Below are 23,916 nucleotides of genomic sequence, written 5' to 3'. Positions count from 1 at the left end.
TAAGACCATATTGTAAAGATATCAGCACAGACTATATTTAGGAGAAACACACTGAGCTGTGGTTTAGCGGACAGTTACAATATGCTGTATGTTATTCTCTACTAGACAAAGATTGAATGGAGATTCGACACACATGCTCAATTGTTTTGTTCAAAATCTGTGTAACAGTGCAACACCGTGGTTGTGGAGCTGAGATAATATCTCCTGTTTTCTCACCACATCTGGTTGTTTTTGCTGGATTCTAAAGCTGTGTTTTTCTTTTTGTTCCATGCTGCTGGGAAACAACTCTAAATGGGTCAAGAAAAGAAAAAACTATTGTTTCATTTCAAAATCTCAAATACCATGTAATACAGCTGAACATAATGATAAATTGGAAATAACAAAAAAGTGGAGCACATTCTGAGGCTATTTTTCTGAGCTGGAAATCAAACTGTGACACCACTAAAATGTTTCATATCAAACCATGAGTCTGTATCTGAGAGGAACTTATTTTGTCAAGCAGCTGGGTACCACTATGGTTTTATTTTTCAATTTGAGCCCCATAACATCTGGTTATTTGTATAGCGAAACAGCATTTGTGGTTAAAAAATCTGGACAGAAACGAAGTCAACAGTGTATGAACTGCACATACACACAGTGGTGTGATTGTAATCTCTGATCCACACAGCTTTAATCCTCATAAATATTGAATATTTGATGACTTTCTCATTGATGGAGCATGACACCTGGGCGGCCCGCCCTCTGCTAGCTGTACGCACCCACAGGAGGGGGGTTGTTCCTGACAGCGGTCCTTATCTCAGGGAAAGCATCTGAGCCAGCAAAAATGACACGACGACGCTGAATGCAAAACACTAATGTATGTGTAACGTATTTTGTTTTTGATGAGGAGCGGTTTATATAAATCAAATCACCACTGACATGGAAGTGGAGCAGCAAAGGATGAATGCTTGTACTGTATATGTTAAATGTGTGTGTGCTGTTGTATCTGTTTTTCCTTTTACAATCTGACTGCTGCTTGCCTAGCAGGGACCGTAATGATGGTCGTCAGCACTGGCTGGTTGCTAGGTAACAATTACCTGACTGTGCTTTGCTTGCACTGAATTACACAGTGGGTTGTGTGCATGTGTGTGTGTAGAGGAACGGAAAAATACAGCAAGGTAGACTACCAACCAGTGTCTCCACTTCTGGGTAGAAAATACCCCGTACCAGAACCAGAAACATGGCTATGATAATATTAGCTCAGGCATGTTTATGAATGTGATTTACACCTTAAATGTTGTTGTTATTATTGTCACCGTGATGGATTTCTGTGTGACAAATGTATGAGGAGGACTGTTTTTTAATTGTGGTCTCATGATTGTTCATCATCATCTTAGTTTTAGATGCCTCTGTGTTGTTGTGTCTTTTGGGACTCTGTGCTTCACGTTATCAGTGTAACATGCTTCAGTATTTATAGTAATGTCCATGGGGGGAGGAGGTGGATGTAAAGCTGACAGATGATGATGTCACCACAAGGCCACACCTCAGGGCAGATGACAGATACTCCTCTGCTTTAAGACCATTTTCACTTTCTCAGCTGCTACACTGATGCTTCAGATCTGTCTGTCCTTGTCCCCGACTCCGGTCTCTCAGCAGCAGCACTTCCTCTCAGGCTGCAAGCACTTCCTGCCTCCTTCCTGCCTGGTTTAGTGTGATTTTCACTACCGGACCTCAACCTCAGCCCTAAATCTAATTTGGGAGGCAGTCCGGGCCTCTATTGATCCAACCTCAAAGGAATAGTTCAACATTTTGGTGAAATATGCTTGTTTGCTTTCTTGCCGAGAGATAGATGAGAACATTGATACCACTATCATGTCTGTACAGTGAATATGAAGCTGAAGCCAGCAGCCAGTTAACTTAGCTTAGCTTAAAGACTCAGTTAACTTAGCTTAGCTTAAAGACTGGAGACTTGGTTAGTAACCGTTAGTTCCGGAAAACTGGTCCTTGCCAAGAAATAATCCAGCACATAACCACTTGTAAAGCGGAAAATTTATGTTTTTACACTTTGATTTTTGTATGGATCAAACAAACGAGACATGACGTATGAATGAGTGATCTTAAGAGGCTATGGTAGGTGGATTTTGTTACCTGTGGACCATGCCCCCCAGGAAGAGTGACGGTCGTTGATGCCAATTTTCGTGGTGGCCAAACGGTGGTACTACTACTATAACATCTGTGTCCGTCACGTGATGCCATTGGGTCCAAAAAGACTTTTTCCCATAGACTTACATTGGGAGAGATATTTTTTTAAGTAAATCAACTTCCCAGTTCAAACGCTTTAATAGCCCTTACTTAAATTATTAGGTCCTAAAAGTAAAAGTGTAAAATGCACTAATAGCTGAATCCAGAGTTATTTCCCCTTCCTCCGTTCATGTGAATGAAACCCAGACTGAGGCTGGAGCGATAGTTAAAGGAAACGTTACTGCACCTGCTCTATGGGTCCAATGGAAACGGAAGATCGTCGGAAGATACGGATACTTTATCACTCAGCAGTCGAGCCATTTTGGCCTCATGCGCCACTGAGCAACTCTGATAGGAATGAACGGGAGCCCGGCCCTGACGCGGTATCCAGTTGTCTTTATACATCTATGCTTTGGACAGAGCCCGGCTAGCTGTTTCCCCCATGTTTCCAGTCTTTATGCTAAACTAAGCAAACTGGCTTAAGTGAATTATTTGCAGAGTGGTATCGACCTTCTACTCGAATTCTCGGCAAAAAAGCGAATGTGTATTTCCCAAAATGTCAAACTATTCCTTTAAACAATTTACTGAAGTAAACCTTTCATTAGTAGGTATTACTGGGAACAAAGGATTAACCTATATTAAAAATATAGAATTTCAAGTTTCAAGAAGACACAGTGACAAGTATTCTCGCTGTTTTCTCTTCCAGCATTTACTGTACCTTTGGCTTGTATTAGTTGTTGTAGCAGTAGCAGAGCAATATCATACTAGCAGGTTTGTGTTTGGATGTCAGCTGGTAAAAATGTTGTTTACATTTCCAAAGAATCAGGTCTAATTTATTCATTTCTCCTCCTCTTGATCTAACAACTCTGTTGAGGGAGCTGTGGGTGGAGGTTAAACGGTCTTCTGTAACATCATATCACTGCGTACTTGCAAAGCCACACACACTTTTTAGTGATCCAATCAAATCTGAAAAATGTACAATTTTGTCCTGTCACATTTTCACACTCAACACATTACAGAAGCCAAAGGCGCCTTAACTGCCATTTCACTTTGACTTCAACCATATTATAATTCCTATTAGTTCCAAAGTAAACTCTACTTACCCGGTCAGCACACTGACCCTGCCATCAAAGCACCGAGCCAAGAGAAACTCCTCCGCTGTGATCGGAGGCCGACAGGAGGCCATGGCACCTCCCCCAAGAACTGCTCGCCAGCTCTCCCAGACATGGATGATATATTTGGAGATCATTAAATGGTCCTAAATGAGACCCTGGCGTGAGAGCGAGCTCTGACCATCTGGCCCCATTGTGAGCGCCGGGGCTCTGTTCAAACTCGGCCAGCAGCATCAGCAACTCTGATTGGATGGATGCTGAGTAAGCCTGGGAATTCCAGCCAATCAGAGATCCTTTTAATCAATTACCCAAACTCGCCTCAATCTCTGTGTTTCTCTGTAAATTAACCATCCTGATACATACTGTGTCTCTTTCTTTAATCTACTAAATCTGTCGATATGGTTTACCATCTAATGAAATAGATAAAAGTTGGTATAAATGAAATACAGTAGGTTGAGGATCTAAGGATGGCAGTGTCACTCGGTAAGTCTGTTGACCAGGCCACCACTTTGGTCCAGAGTGAAATATTGCAAAAACTATTTGATGGGTTACAGGCATTCATCATTCCCAGACGATGAATGACTTTGGTAATCCCCTAACTTAACCTCTAGCACCACCAGTAGGTTGATGTTTATGGAATTTAGTAAAACATTTCAAAAATATTTGATGGATTACCATGAACTTTGGTAAAGACATTCATGGTGCCCAGATGATGAATCCTAATGACTTTGGTCATGCACTGTCAGCGCCACCATGAGGTTCACATTTGTGGTTTGAGTGAAATGTCTCAGCAACTGTTGGATGGATTGCCATGAAATTTGCTACAGACATTCATGTCGCCCTCAGGATGAATATTTGTGAAACCTTTGTATGAAACCAACAGTATGCAAATTGCATACTATTTCTGATGAAATATTACAGTTTGTAAACACTGGACACTACGGCGCCATAAATATCCCACAATGCAATGCGGTAGTGATGATAATGTTCATAACAGATGTTGAGCTCTGTAACATCAGTAAAGGTTCAATTTAAGTGTAAATATAAGGTTTCACTTTGCTACATGTAATATATTTTTGAAATTAATACAGACTTTGATTCTCACCAACCTTCGTTTTGGTCTCATGATGTTGGCACGGGTTACCATGGTTACACGTCTCGAACCTGCAAGGAGGCTCTCAGGAAGTGACGACGTAAATTACTGCTCAGTGTGTCCGAAAAGATACATACTACTGTTTATTCACACAAAAGTATGTTGAACGATAGTACACATATTGGGTATGTAGTGCATAGTATGTGATTTCAGATGCAACCTATACATGCTTAACAGAATGTTAGCATTGTCACTGAGTGTATGTTAGCATGCTGATGTTAGATGATGAAACATATGGACTTAAAAGACATAAATATATGTTCAAATCTGATTGCATTCTTCTTACTGGAAGACCTCTGTGTTTTTTTCCAAATCGGCTAAGGAAGATAAACAAGTCTGCCTTGTGCTCTTTTAATATCCAGGAGCATTTCATCAATGGAAATGTCACGGCCTTTCATGATCTTGCTTTTGGTCAAATGACAGCATGTAAACAGCGAAGAGACGAGCGGGCTTCCTGATGTGGAGGTTTGTTTACTTGAGCTGTTGTCTGTCTGCTGTTTCCAGGTCACAAGCTCAACAAGGACCTGAAGCACTACCTGAGCCTGAGGTTTCAGAAATCTTCCCCCGACCACGAGCTGCAGAAGACCATCCGAGCCAATCTGTATCGCCATGCTGTGCCTTGTGAGTAAATAATATTATTAGTAATGATGATGATGTGGTGGATGGATGCTTAAACAACGACATCTGGCTGAAGAATTTAACCAGTCTTTAGCATCATTTCTTCATCTTTACCCCAATGACCCACTTTCTTTTGGCTTCTTTCTCGTTTGTTTCATCTCTTCTCTTCTCTTCATTCTCCCCTTTCACTCATCCATAAATTATTCCGTCACACTTTATTTCCCTTTCATCATTTAAAATCCTCACCAACTCTAAACTAACATACATTTTCCAAACACCATCACTGTAGTTTTTGTTACCTGTTACTGTCCATTAAAGCCACTCTCGTGTCTTGACCGTGCCAGAGCACCATTTCTGCAGCTGTCTCACATAACAGTGAAATATACAAAAAGTGTGGCTCGAGCCAAACACCCAGTGCCGTGCCAGCCTCCACAGCTGGGCTCGATTAAGTCACAAACAGTTGGATCGGCGGTTGGGTGACACAGTGAAGCTCTACTCGGTTTGTTTTCCTACTGTACTCATGTTTGTGTTGAAAAACAACAACTTTTGCTTTAGTTGTGACGACCACAAAGCTTGAGGCTTGTTTCAGTACACAGTGGATCTGATGGGGATGTGATTAGAGAGAGTGTGTGTGTGTGTGTGTGTGTGTGTGTGTGTGTGTGTGTGTGTGTGTGTGTGTGTGCGCTTGTGTGTGTTTCCCCCCCTGAGGAATTGTTTTGATTATCACACATATGCATAGACATGATTTAATCAAGAAAGGGATCATGATTCCACTTCCTCCTGTTTCTATTGACTGCGGCTTGGCTGTGTGTGTTAATTTGCATTGCTGTGCTCCCTACTAAAATGTGGCTTGTAGACTAGATGAATGTATTTTTTTCCCCTCTTTGTGTCTCTTGGTCTTTGCTTATTCACTCTCTGCCTCTCTGGCCTATCTCTGGCTGTCTGTCCTTCTCTTGCGCTCAGCCATGTGACCGGTAAATCCGCCTCTCTGAGCCTCCCCCGGTGCCCTGCCTGGGATTATGATGTTCTGATATATTGAAAATAGATTCCTGCCTGATTATGTGATGAACATGTTGGGCTCTCGCGAACATCACGAGACGACGGAAAGACCTCTGCGCACAGAGCACTGACAGCGTTGACATCAAAATTGAACGTAGACTAAATAGAAATGCGAAATATTTAGTAAAGCCTTCATCAGATTAAAGGGATTACATTTTTTTCCCTTAATTTCACTAATAGTTGCTTTTTTTCCCCTGTGAAATGCTAGATACATTTACCTCCTAATGCCTCTAAAACGTTACGTGCTGGATACTTTCACCTCGTCAGGCCTCTAAAATCCTTCAAATGTTGGGAACCACATAATTAATGCCGAGTTTGACATTACTGTCAGGAGATTCAGTCTCACTATACTGTTGTTGATACTTCTGTACTTTTTGAATCTGAAATTTTGAATGTAGAACTTTTACTTGTATTGGAGTATTGTGCTACTTTTCCTACTAATTAAAGGGGACATCATGAAACACTCACTTTTTCAGTGCTTGTGCACATACTTTTGGGTATCCGGAGTACCCACAAACTGTTAAATAACACAACCCAGTCAATTTTTTGTGGGCTGTCTGGATCAGAGAACATGTGATTCAGCAAGCCATTCAGATGGCTTATGTCACATGCAGGATCATGAAAATATACCGCCCATGGCTTGAGAACTACCTTTACAAAGGTGCACCATATTTTTTTTACCTTTTTCTTGCTTTTTCAGGTGGTGGGAATGATAACAGGCACTAAAACGGAGCGCTTCAGGCTACATCCACACTAATACATTTTTGTTTTAAAACGCCGTTTTAAGTGTTAATTATAAATAAAAGGGTCCAGTGTTTTTAGATAAAGCACCATTGACTGGACACAGAATAGACTGTGTAGTTGCAGTGATAAATCATCAAAGGATGAGGCTGGTGTTGTTCTATATATTTCTTATTGTCAACAAATCCCATGAAAAGACCAAAACCAACAGTTTGTTAGTCCGTCTATGGCCCATTTGTTCCTATTCAACACATAAATCTAAACAGGTCACAAAAGTATAGTAACTCAGAAAATGTGACTCAAACAGGAGTGTTTGTTGGGGACTATTTTCAGACATGACTTTGGTGCTTTAGTGAATATTTACAGCAGCAGGATGGCGTATGTGGGATTGACTTAAAATAAACTACAGCGCCCACGTTCATGTTGATAAAGGAACATGTCATCCAGTGGAACAGTGTGGCCCACTGATTTGTCTTTTTAAAACTGACTACACAGACAATAAGTATGATCAATTCTTTGTTGGTCTTTTCATGGAATTTGTTGACTATAAGAAATATATGTAGTATCACCATCCTGTTATGAGGCTCACTTTTAAGCAATGAAGCAAAATGTGTGTGTGCTTTGATTTGTCTTTTTATCTTTTTCTGACTTCAAAAAGGCAAAAATGGGCCACAACACAATGCTGGTCAGTCTAACACTAACTGAAATGTTTATACTGTTTACCCCTCCTCTCTCTCTCCTTCTTTCTTCCTGTCCCTCCCTCTCTCCCTTTCTTGGTGACCTACTATCGCTACCACCTCCTGTTTATTGTCTCTCTCTCTCTCACACACACACACACATGCAAATGTTTTCTTGGCATGACAAGGCAGAATGACAAAAGCAGTCAAATAAAAGCCACACTTCTCAGCCCTCTGTTTCCTTTGTCTGCATGTCTCTCATGTCTCCTCCTCCCCCTCTCCTGAGCACATGTGTTGCTCCCTCTTGCTTGACTCAAACAGGTGCCTTTCCCTCCACCACTGGTCGAGGTGTTTTTTTTCTTCTCTCTTTTGAGTCATGTGTGTGGATGTGTGTTTATAGGAACACTCCCCCCCCCCTCTCTGTCAACCCATCCTCCTCCCCTCTCCTTCATAACCCCGCTGCTACAGATGGCCATTGTTATCATGTGCGGCAAATGTCACAATTGATAGAGAAGTCGCTCTCTCGTGGGATTCATTTCCCTCTCACATCTACAGCTGCTGCTTGGGGATGAGGGTTATCTCGGCGTTATCCCAGCGTTTGAGCCACAGAGCGAACCAATCCTCCCCTCCCTCCCACCCCCCCACCTGATCTCTCCCTCCCTCTCCGCTCTCTTCTCTGTCGCCCTCCTCTCTTCACTTCAAATCCTCCAGTGAGTGTCAGCGTCCCTGTGGCTCGGCGGTGACTGCTGCCTTCCTCTGTCTCTCTCTGTCACACTCTAGCTGCCCCCACTGGCTCCCTGCCTCTGCTGCTCTCACCCTCCATCTCCTCTTCTCTCTCTCTCTTTCTCTCTCTCTCTCTCTCTCTCTCCCTCCCCTCCTCACTGTCCTTCACTCCCTCGCTTCCTTGTTTTCCACTCCACTGCCGATCTCGGGGAAATCATTGTTGGAGACAAATTTCTCTGTTTGCCGCTCGCACAAAGAAAGGGATTACGGCTTGATTTGCTGGCTCCGGGCTCGCTCTGCATCCAGGCAAGTGGCAGCTCCTTATTCTCTCCTCGATCTCTCCTTCTTTTTTTCCACTCGCAACGCCATCCGCCATCCGAAGCCTGTGATGTATGCATGGCAGAGAGTGTGTGTATGTGGTTGATGCTGTGTATATAGGCTAAGGGAATCAGGGAAGGTGGGGGTAGGGGTGGGAGTTATATGAGGGGAAAGAGGGGGGCAGGCACACTCGGAGCAGACACGTCCAACCCAGAGGGACAGATGGCCAGTAGCCCTGGTGCTTTTTCCTCTTTGGTTTTCTAATTCACCCTGCAGGCTTTGTGTAAGGCCCACTAGTACACAGACCTTCTTTTCAAGAAGCAAGACATGGCTGCTCTCCTCAGCTAGAAGAGGGAGGGAGGTGGGGTATCTGTGTGTGAAGAACGGACAGGGTATAGGAAAGGAGAGGAGAGGTGGTGGAGGAGGAGGAGGAGAAGGAGGAGGAGGAGGAGGAGGGGGGTTGCCGTAGAGGCAGAGCAGGCTTTTAAGAAGAGGTTAGGAGAGGAGAGGAGAGGAGATGAGGAGCTGAGAGGGGGGTCATCAGCCTTGAATGCATGGAGGTCAGGTCCAGATGCTGCTCAAACAAAAGGGCTTCTCTGGGGGAACGGCAGGGGGAAGCGTGGCACTCGCCATTGTGTGTGTCGCTGCATTGCAGGGTGCTGCCGGGGAGCCTCATGCTAATGATGGCCATTCATTCTTGTAACGGATGAGTGGGCCCCAGCTTCTGTTTGCCTGCTTTTCACATACGCACTGTTCATATTTTGTTGAAAATATCGGCTGTGTTAACACACGATTTACTATGGAAACGACGAAGGATGGGAAAAACAATGGCTTCTAAGCTCATTGAGGAAGCTGGGCAAATATGTGTTTTTGCATAGTAATGATGTATGAAGACAGGTGCACATTGTGTGTGTGTTTACATAGACTGTGTGTGTGTGTGTGTGTGTGTGAGGCTTATGTTTAATGCATATGTTGGTGTTTTCATTGCCATATTTAGCATATTTTACAGTCACAAATTGGCATCACTTGGTACCATTGGAATAAAACACATACCACAAGCCAAAAGGACCGCAGCTCTTCCTTCTTGTTTTAAAGTGATTGGCAAGTGGGTGGAAGGTGGGACTGGAGGCTGTGGTCTCTGACGTTGTATTTGTTATTGACAATCTCCTCAAGGCCCATTTCAAAGGCATCTTACGGTACGTTGTCCAGAAGAAACCATTACAACAACACAACCTCTGTTTTCTGTTTCTGCAGTTTAGAACAAGCTTTACCTTGAGTCTGGTCTTCACTGTGATTGTGAATATAAATAACAGTATTGTTATTCAAAATCCTCATTCATGTACCCTCGCCAAGCTCATGCAAGACAATCGTCCTTTAATCTTGTGAATACTCGAGTAAAGTCGTGTTGACAGGTTCACCCCAGAGTCACTGAGGTCAATTTAAAGTGATCAGTCCCTGATTAATGAGCCACTATCGTGTCCCACAACTGCAGGAATGCTTCAGTCCTCTCTATATGGCTGGGGGGGACTGCAGTCCTTGCCTGCTCTGAGTGACACTTCAGCCAAACTGGGAGTCCTGCCCACATGGAACAAAAACAGAGCTTGGGATTGTTGATTTAAAGCAGGTGTGAACTCTCCTAACCATTTACAGATTATATTTCAGACAGCCGGCTTGTGTGTCTATTTTTGTTGTAGTGGAGTATGATGATGATAACTCCGTATTTGAGGTCAAGGAAATGAACTGTGCTAATTCTCTGACTGAACAAAGATTCTCTGTTGTGATCGTGTCGTCCTTTACAAGACTAATCTGTGTGCGAGTGTCTTGTGATGGTTTGGATGTGGATCTGCTGTGGCGGACAGCTAGCCCACATACTGTAAGTGTTTGTGAGCCTCGATGCCTCCGAGCAGTGAGTGTGATGATGCCAGATTGATCTGAAATAAGATATTGCTAACTTTTTTCTCAGAACTTTGTGTTCATGTGGCTGTTTACAATATCTGTTGTGTTTTGATCATCCCAGGGCCTTATTTGGTGTTTATCCATAACAAACCTACCAATCTACTTCAGGATTGCAGGTATTACAGTACGTCTTATGCAGTTTTTGCTCGTTTGAATATTTGGTTGTTAGAATAGTTGAGCAGTGTGTCGTGAATGATATACTGTACGTTACATGAATAATTTATTCAACCACCCACCAGACCGCTGCCATTTTGTCAATGTCTATAATCCTTAGACTTGGAATAGTTTGACATTTTGGTAAACAAACTTATTTGCTTTCTTGCTAAGAGTTAGATGAGACGATACCACTCTCATGTTTCTAAGGATGAAGCTACAGCCAGCAGACGGTTAGCTTAGCTTAAAGACTGGAAGTAAGGGGACACCGCTAGCTAGCTAATTATTACGTTATGTCTGGTTGCTCCCAGTCTTTGTTTTTTTGCACAGATGAAACAAACAAGATATCACTACTGTCTAATCTTTCGTACATCCGTTGCTTTACGTCCATCCCCGATTCCAAACTGTTCTGCAATTACCTGCCACAATCTATCTTTAAATTCTGCATCTCTATATATTTTTATTTTCTTATCATAAAGGGTCTGAGTGGTCAAACAACCCTCTTATGTCTTTTGACAGATGCGAAAAAATGCAGAAAATCAAACCTGTTCCGAAAAACTTTAACGAAGGATGAAAGTTTCGGAGTCGGTGTGTAAATGTGAGTGGCACAACGTAAGCTCGTATTTATTTTTAAACGTGTGACAATTATGGACGTAAAATACGGACTTGGTGTGCAAAGGCCTTTAGACAGAGCCATGCTAGCTGTTTCCCCCTGCTTCCAGTCATTATGCTAAGCTAGGCTAATCTGCTGGCTGTAGCTTCATATTCTGTTCATATAGAGTGCTTATGATCTTCTCTAACTCTCAGGTGTATTTCACAAAATGTCAAAAGATACCCTTAAAACCCCAAAGAAATTTGGCAGTGTGATTTAACGGTACAAGTTGATCAATTATCAAAAAAATTAACAGGCAATATTCACATTTTACAGATCTACCAGTATCTGCAAAATCTGCTAAAGCAGGACACCAGTAAATTCTGCATGAATGAAAGTGTAATGAGCCCTCAATATGTGGAGTCTTCCCTTGTTTGACTCTGCAAAATTGTGCAGAATGATGATCTGTTGGCATGCTACAAACAGTTTAGCTTTATTAAACGCACAAAAACATGTCCAACATTGTCCTACAGCTATTCACAATGTCATTCTTAGAGTCACACTACAAATACTGACCTAAGTAGGGACGTCACGAGAACCGATACTTTGGTACCAAGTCAATGCCAAAATTCTGAAAACTTGACGGTACTCATTTTTCTGGTGTTGAAATTGGTAGGAGGAGAGCTAGTTACGTTAGTGGAGGTTGCATCGAGTTACATTGTGATTCCTTCAAGCTCTATTCAGTAAAAATTAGTATTGGGCGAAGGTAAATTCTAACGTTATCATGATGTGTTCAAATGCAATCTTGTAAAATGTAGTTTTTGGCGAAAAAACTTGATGTGGATTATCAGGGATTAATAATGAATTTGCAAAAAACAGTATGCAAACAGTAATGGAGTGTATGCTGAAGCACATAGGATTTATTGTTTTGTTTTTGTTTTTACCGTAATATCGAATTGGGTATCGAGAATCGTGGAACTTCACTGGTATTGGTATCGTCTACTAAATTTCTGGTATTGTGACATCCCTAAACCTAAGTAGTCTACCATTTAACAACAAAAGTTGATGTAAATGCTCAAAACATAATTGAACAATGTCAGACATATTGTTTATTGAAACTGTATTTAAGGTAACATTTACAACAGTTACATTAAGGTACAAAATGTAGGATTCAACACTTTTGTTGATTCACTTCAGAACTGCGAGTAAAGCTAATATTTGTTTTACTTTTAGCTGTGGTACAATGAGGGCATGTGGCTAAGATTGGACCATGTGAATCCAAGCAGAAATCTGCAGTCCTCTCCCCTCAGGGCAGCTCCTGGGGTTTGTGGTCAGGTTGCCTGGGCAGCAGTCCATGTCCATGCAGGTACAGGCCTGCGCTGCCAGGTGGAAGCTTTCCTTTGGTCTGCCATTGGGCTCTTAATCTCCCAAGGTCCTAATGAAGTTCAGGCTTTCTGCGTTAGTCCGGTCAAAGCATAGTAAACAAACCCAACCTGCAACTAACTCTGCACTCCCTCGTGTAAAAAAACAGTTACTGTATATCATACAAAGCTGGTAACAACAGGAGCATCTGTTCCACTATATGATTCATCTACCATCTTCTTTTACATCCTGAATCCTTACCCTCACCCTTGTCCTGCTGCCCTCTACACCCTTCCTTCACCCAGCATTCACCCCTGGAGAGGTTTTCTCAGTCACGAGACCTGCCTGAAGCTGGCTGTTTATCAGGAGGCACCATGTGTTAGGTAATGTCAAGCGTCTTTATTTATGGCTAAGATAGCAGGAGAAGGGAAGACAGAGGAGAGGAAGAGAGAGAGAGAGAGCACGAGGAAGAGGGAGGGAGGGAGAGTGGGCGGGAGTATGAAAGGGGGGCTGCAGCCATTGGCCTCAGACAGGAACTGGAGTGTGAATAGCTCACAATGGCTTAGCCTCTAAGCTGGGCTGGACCTCTAATTTGCTCTGCTTGTGGAGCTTTGAAGAAAAACGGCAGCTGCCTACTAGCTGCCTGCCTGAATGAGCTCACAAGCTGGGAGCTAGCACTCGCTCACAGACAACTGGATGATCCATGGATGGTTTGGTTGGGAGAGGGAGAGCAGAATTCAGCCTGCTTGGATTTATCTTTTTGAATATTTCTGTGGAATAACGTGCGGAGAGGAAAGCAGCAGCAGCAGCAGCAGTGGCGGTATAGAGGTAAATCTGTGACATTTACTTCTTCTCCTGGGAATGATGCCCTGGCTTCCGGGATTAGATTGGAGGAGATGTGGGTGGGGGAGAATAAACAGATACACACAGAGGCAGAAATACAGAGACAGGTGGATTTTTTTTCTTTGAGAGAGAGACTGTGGGAATCAGTGCTGATGCAGATTTGTGGTGTGGTATTAATTAACTGATGTGATACACATACGTTTGTCTGCCACATCTTTCCATCTTCCCCTCATTTTTACCTCCCTGAGTCACCCCTCCTTGTGCACTAGCTCTCTCCTCTCAGGTTCACTCTTTGAATGAAAGCTCCGTCCCCCTTTTTTCATCGCAGTTTTCTCCAATAAACACTAGTTTCTTCTAGGTGAAAAAAAATACAAAATCCCTGCCATCTTTTGTGCAATTTTTACAAGATTCCCAGCGCTTCAGATTGTATGTGCTTGCCCACTATTCATCCCCCCACCCCTCCTCCTTCATTCTTCTTCTCCCCCCATATTGAAAGGGGAGAGATGGGGAGGGAGCAGGGGGAACAGCAGGAGAATAGCGGCTGGGACTCAGCTGTGAGGAGTGTTGTGGCGCGAGCTGAAAGAATGGCCTGTTGTGTTGGGCAGCAACAGTATTGTGTGTCTGGCCTCTCTCTCCCTCTGTCCTCTGTCCTTCTCCTCTTTAATGGGTAACTGCATCATCCCTTTATTCAAACAATCACAGCGAGGAACCGGCTCCACTTATAAAGAAAAATAAAATAGACTATTTGATAAAGAAAGTTTGCCTTTCCATACATTTAGGGCTGGGTATTGTTTGAAATGCTTTGATGCCTGAGATAGTGAAACTACTTTTTTAGATACCTTACTTTGAGAAATATAAACATTTTCTACCGAAAAGCGGAAACAATTAGTCGAATAATTGATTAGTCGATCGACAGAAAAATAATCTGCAACTATTTAGATAACCGGTTAATCGTTTCAGTCATTTTTCAAGGAAACACCCCCAAACATTACCTAGTGCGAGCTCTTCAAATGGGATGACCTGTAGCTTTTTTATCTTATGTGACTGGAAACTGAATAGTTTTGGAAACTGAACTGTTGGTCAGACAAAGTAAGACGTTTGAAGTCATAACTTTCGACTTCAGGAAATTGTAATGAACATTTTTCTGACATTGTCTATAATTAATGAGTTAATTGAGAACTTAATTTGCAGAATTAGTTGTGAAAACAAACAAATAAACCAATGATCTTAAAAGTTCAATGTTGTCTAAACCCAAGCAGTCGTTGCCTCTACAAAATAGCGTTAAGATAGCAACATTTTTAATTAGGATCTGTCCATTTCGGTACAATTTCTGCTGCGGACACATTTTTGCTAGCGCCAAAAAGTATTGACATACATACATAATGCAGATATACTCGACAGAAAAATCTTCTAGGAACTTGCTCTGTTCAATAGTGAGTTTTGAAGGCTGTTTGAATGCGTGCACAGCGTTTTTCATTTGTATTTCATTGTGGGAGACGAGAAGAAGCATTGCAGCTCTCTGCTGAAGCTTCCCCAACCCCATGGTAGTTAATTGAACTTACTACAGCATGGCGTGCTCTGAGCAGCACCTCAGCCCCTGATAGGATCTGGAGTGGGGCTGCTATTTGCTTAATCATTAATCTGAGGGCCTCCGCTACATTGATTCTCTCTCCGTTCCCCTTCATAAATCATTATGGGCCAGCAATCCCTTTAATGGGGGATGGAAGTGCTGATTGAACACAGCCGCGGCACTCAGGACGTAATACTCACCTTGGTGTCCGGGTCAGCTGATCAGGACTGAGGAAACAGGTCGAGTACCTGTCCGTCTCAGTAGCTGCAGACTTCTAAAGCCTCAAGGCGTGAAGATCACATCCTTTAATTAAACTAACTCATGTTCAGACCAAATATTTTGTAATATTCTGTATTAGTCCTATTACCATCACTAAAAACATTTTGCCCGCCGGCACCATAATGGATGCAAATGGATATCTATCCATAGTTTGTGGTTGAGACGCTCCCATCATCTGACCAGTGTATTAAGGGACTACTTGTGTAGATGAGGCCTTAAAGTGCTGCCTCAATCAATGCTGCTTCGGTAATTGGCTTAGAGGCCCAAGAGAGTTGCCTGCTAACTCCCTGTGTGACTGTTGGCTTTCTCTGCCCCTCCCCTGCTCTGTCTGCTCTGAGATATACACGTAGTTTCTTCTCACGTCACCTCTCAGCCTCTGTTTTCATAACACACACTTCCCCATCAACACCAAGCGTGTGTTTATGGAAACACGCCCGAATTTATGCTGTAGCTGGTACGGCTTCAAATGTTGTGGATGGGACAAGCATTAGTGGTAAGATTTAGTTTTTCTTAAGAATCTAAAGGTTGTTGTGACATTATATTTTCACCATAATTTAACAAAATCCTTCTTCTGTTTTTTATTACTTACTTAGACACTATTGTTTGGAATTAATATTTGATAAAAATGTCCATTTCCCTGCACAGTTTACAGTCCCACCATCAGGCTAATCTCACTCTCAGGTCAGTTGGAAGTTGCCCGGGTTAGTGTGTGTGTGTGTGTGTGTGTGTGTGTGTGTGTGTGTGTGTGTGTGTGTGTGTGTGTGTGTGTTCTCTCTCCCCCCCCCGTGACGCTCACACACTCGCAACCAGCAGGGGTTAAAAACAGCAGATGTTTGGCTGAACCGGTGTGTGTCTACGAGTGTGTGTATGTCTGTGTTAGACAATGAGTGGAAGCTCCCCACAGCATCAACAGCAGGAAGGCGTTTGAGGGTATCAGATGTCAGAGTGCTGTCAGCCCGACTGTCTTTTGTTAATACACAGGAGGACGTTTTTTCACCTGGATTTGTGTACATGATTATGGTCATGGTGGTGTGTGCAAACTGTATGTGTGGATGGTTTTCTCTTTGTTGTTATTTTACATACACATAAAAGTAGCTTCCGTGGTCTTTATTGTGGACATCATAAACTGTGTCTCTGTTGATGGCTGGCGGAGTAGTAAAGATCTGAAGAGTCAAACAGGAGGTCATGTGGGTGTGGATGGAGAGGTGTTCAGGTTTTCTTGGCCCCAGGTAACAGTGAACCAAACTGACCCAGGGGTCAGAGCAGGACTTCAAGAGAGAGCGAGAGAGAGGCTTCAGTAGATGTAGAGATAGATATCACATCCTGCATTTCACTTGTTTGTTTGTTTGCACAATACGAAATGGAAATATAAAATAAAGAAAGAGTAAAAAAGAAGAAAACGTTCAAACAACACTTAATTTTCACTCGTCAGCTTCTGCATAACCTTTTAGAAGCTTTTAGAAAAATGTGAAACACTATATCAACACATTTTTATTTTTGCCTTCTGAAGCATGCTCCAAATTGCACACAATAGCACTCCAGTGCTATCAAGTGACTATTTTATGTCAGTAGAAAATCTTCAGGTGAAACAATAGTGTGAAACACAGTCTGTAGACATCCAAGTGTTCATTTTCAGGCTAGAAATAAAGTACAGGTTAAGGTTATTGTTAGTCTGTGCAGATTAAGTAAAGTCTGTTGTTGCTACTTCACCAGCCAAGGTGCTTCACTAACAAAGGACCAAATGTGAAAAAAACAACATGGCAACAGAGATTAAGTACAGGGACAACAGAGAGACACTGTTAACATCTCTTTTCACCTGGTAATCAATATCAATTTTGTTAAATATATATTAATACATACATAACAAGAGTCCACAGCCATGCTCTGTACTCGGGCACTACAGTGATTTGAGCTAAATGCTAATATCAGCATGCTAACATGCAAATATTAAGTAAATATAATGTTGACCATGTTCATCATCTTACTTTAGTGTGTTAGCATGGTACAATTGGCAAATTACCATAACAATCCATTCAATAAAGGATCAAAGCAACTACAAAGAGACACAAAGCGACTACACAGAGACACAAAATTACTACAAAGAGACACAAAATTACTACAAAGAGACACAAAACGACCACAAAGAGACACAAAACAACTACAAAGAAAAACAAAACGACCACAAAGAGACACAAAACAACTACAAAGAAAAACAAAATGACCACAAAGAGACACAAAATGACAACAAAAAGACACAAAGTGACTACAAAGAGACACAAAATTACAACAAAGAGACTCAAAATGACTACAAAGAGACACAAAGTGACTACAAGAGACACAAAATTACCACAAAGAGACACAAAAAAACTACAAAAATGGGAAATACAGCCACAGACAAAAAAAATAACTATGGAAAGAGCGAAACAATTACAAAGTAACACAAAACAACACCTAAGAGACACAAAATGACCAGGAAGAGGCACAAAACCACAGAGAGATGCGTAACGACTACAAACAGACACAAAACAACAACAAAAAAAGGATAAACAACTACAGTATAACGTCTGTGTATCTTTCTCCTGTGTGGGAGAGGTGGTGGGTCCCATTGTCTCATAATCCGTCCATGTGGATATCCCTGGCAGGCTTGAGCCACTTTTAGATGCCACAAACATTCACTCAGCTACATAAATGAAATATTTAGTCGGCCTTTACAGATAACAGCTTCACTCTCAGTATAAACTCACGTGGCTTCCGTCAGCCCACCAGAAATGGCTGCAGTGCAACTTAGTTTCATGCAAAAATTTGATTTATTCAAATTTTTTACAGTGAACAGTTAAAAGACGGTGTTTGGCATTTTCAACTACGTAAAAGTCCATTTGTGTTTGACCTTTGTGCAAATACTGTAATAGCATTTCAGTGGATCTATTTTATCTCAGTATTTGTGATGGCGAAATGCCGAATGATGTGGAGCGATATATGAGGGAAAATATGAATTTTTGGCTGCTAAAAGAGTGAAAGTTGAGCACTGCATTGTAAAAAATTCAGTAGCCATATGGCCTCAGAATCTGCTTTTCTCTGAAGCAAGATAAAATGGCCTCTAAATTTTTGCCACTAATTCTAGCTCATTTACAGAAGCATTCAAAAACATTTGGGAAAATGCAAACTCCTCTCGATTCTGTCTGAGTCAATTTGAATAAGATTAAAGAACTTGAAGGTGGTTTCTATTTACTGTACGTGCTTTATTGCAGGTGGAAGCGAAGTTTTACTTTACTTATTGCCTCATTTAAAGCAGGTTTCTGACAAAAAAACAAAGTCTGTGACAAAACTGATCTCTGCCATAGAAAAACAACTGTGTTTTTTTACGTTATCTGTTTAAGTATGAAAGAACGTGGGCAAATCAATCAGTCATTGTCTTTGTGTCATGATTATGTGTCAGGACATTGTTGCCATCATGTAGTTGAACAAGGCCATCGTTTTGATGCTTTCTGTGGTACCTCACTGAGAGATATTTCTGCTATACTGCACTTGAAGTTGGTCTCTTCAGGGGTTGTTAGCCTTCTTCTGAATGTTTTTGTGTCTCTATTGCAGATTAAGATAGCCAGTTCATAGGAAAATGACCATGTTGAATGTGTCCATCATGATTCAAATACATAGAGTACCCACTGTAAGGTGATAACATTTCTCTAAGGTCTGTAATTAATGACTTAGGACAGCTCAGATGCTCCTGCAGTTTATGATGCATGTTCAGTAGCAGTGAGTGAGTGGCCCAGTATTAGGAGGAAGGATGTGGGTCAAAGCAGGCACTCAAACAGGCCACTTCAGGGACACATGTCCCCTGCTCCGGAGCTTTTTATGAACTGCCAGTGAGGACAGAAACTGGCTTCCACGACCTGCTATTTATAGTCCACACTCTGAATACACTATATATGTGTTTACACACTTCTTCTCTCCTTTATCTGTGTCTCTGATTATGTACCAGTATGGTTCTGTCAGTGTGGATGCTCATACCTACATCCATGTGTGTGTTGTTTACTGTAAATGTGATGCCATTACAGACTGCAGTTGAATCTAGAACAGAGTACAGTGGGGGTGAAAAGTTAGCAGACATGCAACAGTACTCTTAGGTTTGTTCTCTAAGATTTGGCTCATGATTTGGCTCTTTTTGCCCCTCCATTTTCTATACCGGGGGCATAAAAAACACCTAACAGGGCAATGCAATACATGACAACAACTCCGTAAAATGTGTCTTAGAAATGTCCAGCGTTAATGAATAACTCTGATATTTGGACCTCATACCGTCACTAAAGCAGGGTTATTGCATTGGATTATATAGGTCGTATATTGATATTGTTGTCCACTTTCTGAATGTTCTAGTGCTGCATATAATAATTGTTTTTTCATCAATCATTTTCATTGATTAATCTACTCATTGTTTTTGTATATCAAAAATAGTGAAAAATAGTCTTTACAATCCACCACAACCAAAATGAACGTCTTCAGATTGCTTGTTTTGTTTCACCAACAGACCAAAACCCAAAGATATTCAGTTAATGATATAATACAGATTAGATCTGCAACAATCGGTTGACGGGAAATTAATCTGCAACAGCTTTGATCACTGATTGATCATTTAAGTAAATTATCAGCAAAAATACCCCAAACTCTCTGGTTTCAGCTTTTCTTATGCGAGGATGTGTTGCTTTTCTCTTTGTTGTGTAATTATTAATTAAATATCTCTGCGTTTCAGACTGTTGGTTAGACAAAAGAAGCCATTTGAAATGTCATCTTGGGCTTTGCGAACATGTGTAAGGCATTTTTCTGATGTTTTATAGACTAAATGATTAATTGATTAATGGAAAACAATTATTGATGGATTAATCCACAGTTGAAATAATCAAATAACCATAAGCTGCTGCCCTAAAACAAAGATTGATTAATTTTGTGTTTTGTGTCCATCAACTAATCAGTTGATTGACTACACTAGTATGTTTTGCATTGAGTGTGTTACGTACAGTAAACCAGTGCAGTGACAGAGATATAGAGACAATGTTGATGACGTGACAGAAGCGAGGACACGCTTGCCTGGACTCCTTTATCCTTTTAGCAGTGCTCGGATCAATACCTCTCTCTCACACACACACACACACAGACAGACACACATACACACGCCCAGCTTCATCCTTGCGAGAAGCCGAGCGAGATGCTACTCACTCAATAACACGATGCCCAGACAAGATGAAAGTGGAGATGTGAGGAGAACCAGCACACAGAGAGTGTGCCGCACAACGAGCCAGAGGTGCGGTGTGTGTTAGTGTTTGTCTTCTCGGTGGTGTGACGGTTGTTTTTTCAGACGGCGAGAGGTGAGAATGAGGGAGAAAGTGTGAGCTGTTTTTGTTGTGCGAGGGATTTCACGTGTCCATTAGGTGATTGTTTTTTCTGTAGTGTGTCATGTGTCTGCACCGCCCTCGTCCTCTTCCACCTACTCCATCTTTCTCCTTTCTGCCGTTCCACCATTTGGCAGATGCACCCCTGTCACAACAGCCCTGTACATTCTTCTCCCTGTGGGGATGGACTGGTGCTGTTGGTTGACGTGGTTGTAAAGAGAGAGATTGATACTGATTGGATGTTGTGTGTTTGGTTTCTAACCACTCCAAAGTAGCAGGGACACCTCATCACACCTAGAAACCACTGATGTGTCCACCCACTAAAACCAATGAATATTTTCAAAAGCAGGAAGACGGAAATAGAGAAATTAAACTTACTTGCGGTGAGAAATGAAGATGAAAGAAGAGGAGGAATTAATGGTGAGGCAGAGAGCTTGTGCAGCAGGGATAAAGAAGATACAAAGGAGGAAGCAAGAGAGACGGTGGGAGGGACACAAGATGACAGTGAGAATTATATTTCTTCATTTCACAATAAAAAGTAAAGGGTAACAAAAAGGGAGCTGTCGGTATAATGCTGGTGATTCTTTTCTTTTCTGTTGAAAGCCATATTATGGATGCGGTCCAGTTGACTAACTTGCAACATTGCCTGCAACAACAGCCTAATACAGCCAGAGAGATTAAAAGGATTTTATAAACAGTACAGTTAAATCTCCGACAGTAGACACATTTCTATGGTCTCACAGTATACTGTATATCAGTGCACTATCAAAGCCAATAGCTGCATACATGTTTGACAAGAACATGACTAACTATGTTTTAAAGAGACGATGGGTTGTAATTTGGTTACACAAAGTATTTGACTAGAAAATCACTGATGCTGATTTCACTCCAAAACACACTGCATCACATGACTCTTAATCTACGGGTAGGTTTATTTGTGCAAAATCTTCCTAGTTAAATTGCGGTAGTACTGTTATCTCTCTGCAGTATTTCATATTTTTTAGCCATGCTAACAGCATGATACTTTTGATGGCAATGTTAATCTGTCTGTCGCTCCACCACTTTGGTCCAGACTGAAATATCTCAACAACTGTTTTAAGGATTGCCGTGAAATTTGGCGCAGACCTTCATTTTCCCCTCAGGATGAATTTCAATTTGTCCAATACTTTGGTTTATGACTATACACTTGTAAAACTTATGACATTCCCATTTGTACCAGCTGTACTTTGTGTTTAGTGGTAATTAGCAACTAAGATGGTTAATATGGCAAGCATACCTGCTTAACATCAACATGTATATTTAACACAAATGCAAACCAGATTTGGATCGTGCAGATGTTGGAAGTTGTTGCATACAAGTGGAATTCACACACAATCATCTGCTGCTCCTGGGGCGTATTGTTCTGAAACTCCACGGAGCAGAGTACAGTGTCTGAACTATTTTGTTCCTAGTCTTTTTTTAAATTGTTATGACTAATTAGATGATTAGAAATGACAAAACAGATTTCTTGACTGTGGAGTGATATGATGTGTTAGATGTGAAAGATCTTTTAAAAGAATAGTTTGAAATTTCGTGAATTACACTTACTTGCTTTAGTGCTGAGAGTTAGATGAGAATATCAATAATACTCTCATGTCTGTACGTTAAATATGAAGCTATTGCCGGGAGACAGTAAGCTGAGTTTAGCATAAAGACTAGAAACAGTTGGAAATGACTATACTTTTTTTTTACGACAGATTAAACAAACACTATATAATGTGTAAATGAGTGAGCTTCAGAGATGCTGGAAGGCGGATTTTGTTCCCTTTGGGCAGAAACAGTTAACCATTTCCCCTTGCTTCCAGTCTTTATGCTAAGCTAAGCTAATAGGCTGCTGGCTCTAGCTTCGTATTTACAGACATCAGAGTAGTATCGATCGTGTCATCTAACTCTCATTAAGAAAGCAAATAAACATATTTTACAAAATGTTGAACTATTCCTTTAAGTGTAACAGACCCTAAACATAAACGTATAGTCAACAAGTATTACTGTTGGCGAATGACGTGACTGCTAAACAGAGGAGTTGAGTACAGTAAATATTCTGTGAGACTGTAAAACTACTTTCGTCAGGTTTTACCAGATGCAGTTCTGGTGTTAACATTTGGCGGATTTGAGACAAATACTTAAACCAGCAGTGAACACACAGCTTCAGCCTGGGCAAGATTAGTATGTTTGGGTTACTGAGGAAGGAGCTCTTGTGTCGACTCTCTATCTGTAACAAGCTGTCATAAAAACAGTCGGAGCCAGCCACTGTTATATAATACTACCTCTCTGTGTGGTATTTGTTGTTATTTATGCATGATACACACTACATTGGTAAATGTGAATTATTTACATGAACCACTTTTCTGTCTCTTACCAAAAATTGAAATTACAGCACAATTTGAAATGGTTAGAAAACATATAGAATCAGTACCTTGTAGTAAATACTGAGAAAACACACTCACACATTGGCAAGCTTTCATCAGGCACTGAAAAATACTCATGGTACTAAACACCTAAGGTGAGCATGCAATTTTTTGTGAAAGTCCTGAGTGCATGTAGTTTAAGAAAGTGAGCAACATCTTTTCAGGTACATTTAAAGGAACAGTGTGTAACAAATAGGGGGTCTATTGGCAGAAATGGAATATAATATTATTAAGCATGTTTTCGTTCGTGTATAATCACCTGAAAATTAGAATTGTTGTGTTTTCGTTACCTTAAGGCAGGGGGCATTTTTTACCTGTGATAAATTTGCACATCAATATATTTTTCGAACTGCTATTCCGTTCTTACCTTTCACAATAAAAGCCCTAGGCATATAATAATCACAGTTGAGTATTTCGCATTTTCGTGTTGTTTATTCGTCACGCCCCTGGTGTATAAAGGCCTTTAGAATGAGTTGTTTATATTGACGTAGGGAGCTGGTCCTCTTCACGGAGCCGACCGCCATGTTTCTACAGTAGCCCAGAACGGACAAACCAAACACTGGCTCTAGATAGAGCCATTCGCATTTTCGCGTTTTTGTGTCGGCCACCGTAGTTCTCCTGCAACCTTGGCACATGGGAGAAGTTTCAGTTGGTTGCAATCTGCAACCCCACCGCTAGATGCTGCCACATCCTACACGCGGCACCTTTA

The 23,916-nt window shown here is 41.4% G+C and overlaps 1 protein-coding gene across 18 annotated transcripts in view; it reads left to right on the top strand.

Moving 5' to 3' along the window:
• LOC119489418 (membrane-associated guanylate kinase, WW and PDZ domain-containing protein 1-like) overlaps nt 1-23,916 on the top strand; it is a 103,255-nt gene that overhangs the window by 34,155 nt on the left and 45,184 nt on the right. For 17 of the 18 annotated variants that reach the window (XM_037771800.1, XM_037771786.1, XM_037771796.1 and 14 more), the window contains exon 2: nt 4,990-5,106. In XM_037771800.1, the coding sequence (XP_037627728.1) occupies nt 4,990-5,106 (117 nt within the window). Of the gene's footprint in view, nt 1-4,989; nt 5,107-13,236; nt 13,513-23,916 lie in introns of those variants that run through there. The other variant, XM_037771798.1, reaches the window with a different exon arrangement.

Source organism: Sebastes umbrosus, chromosome 6 (assembly GCF_015220745.1).
Source record: "Sebastes umbrosus isolate fSebUmb1 chromosome 6, fSebUmb1.pri, whole genome shotgun sequence".
Taxonomy (NCBI): Eukaryota; Metazoa; Chordata; class Actinopteri; order Perciformes; family Sebastidae; genus Sebastes; species Sebastes umbrosus.
This window is presented reverse-complemented; position numbering and strand designations above follow the sequence as displayed.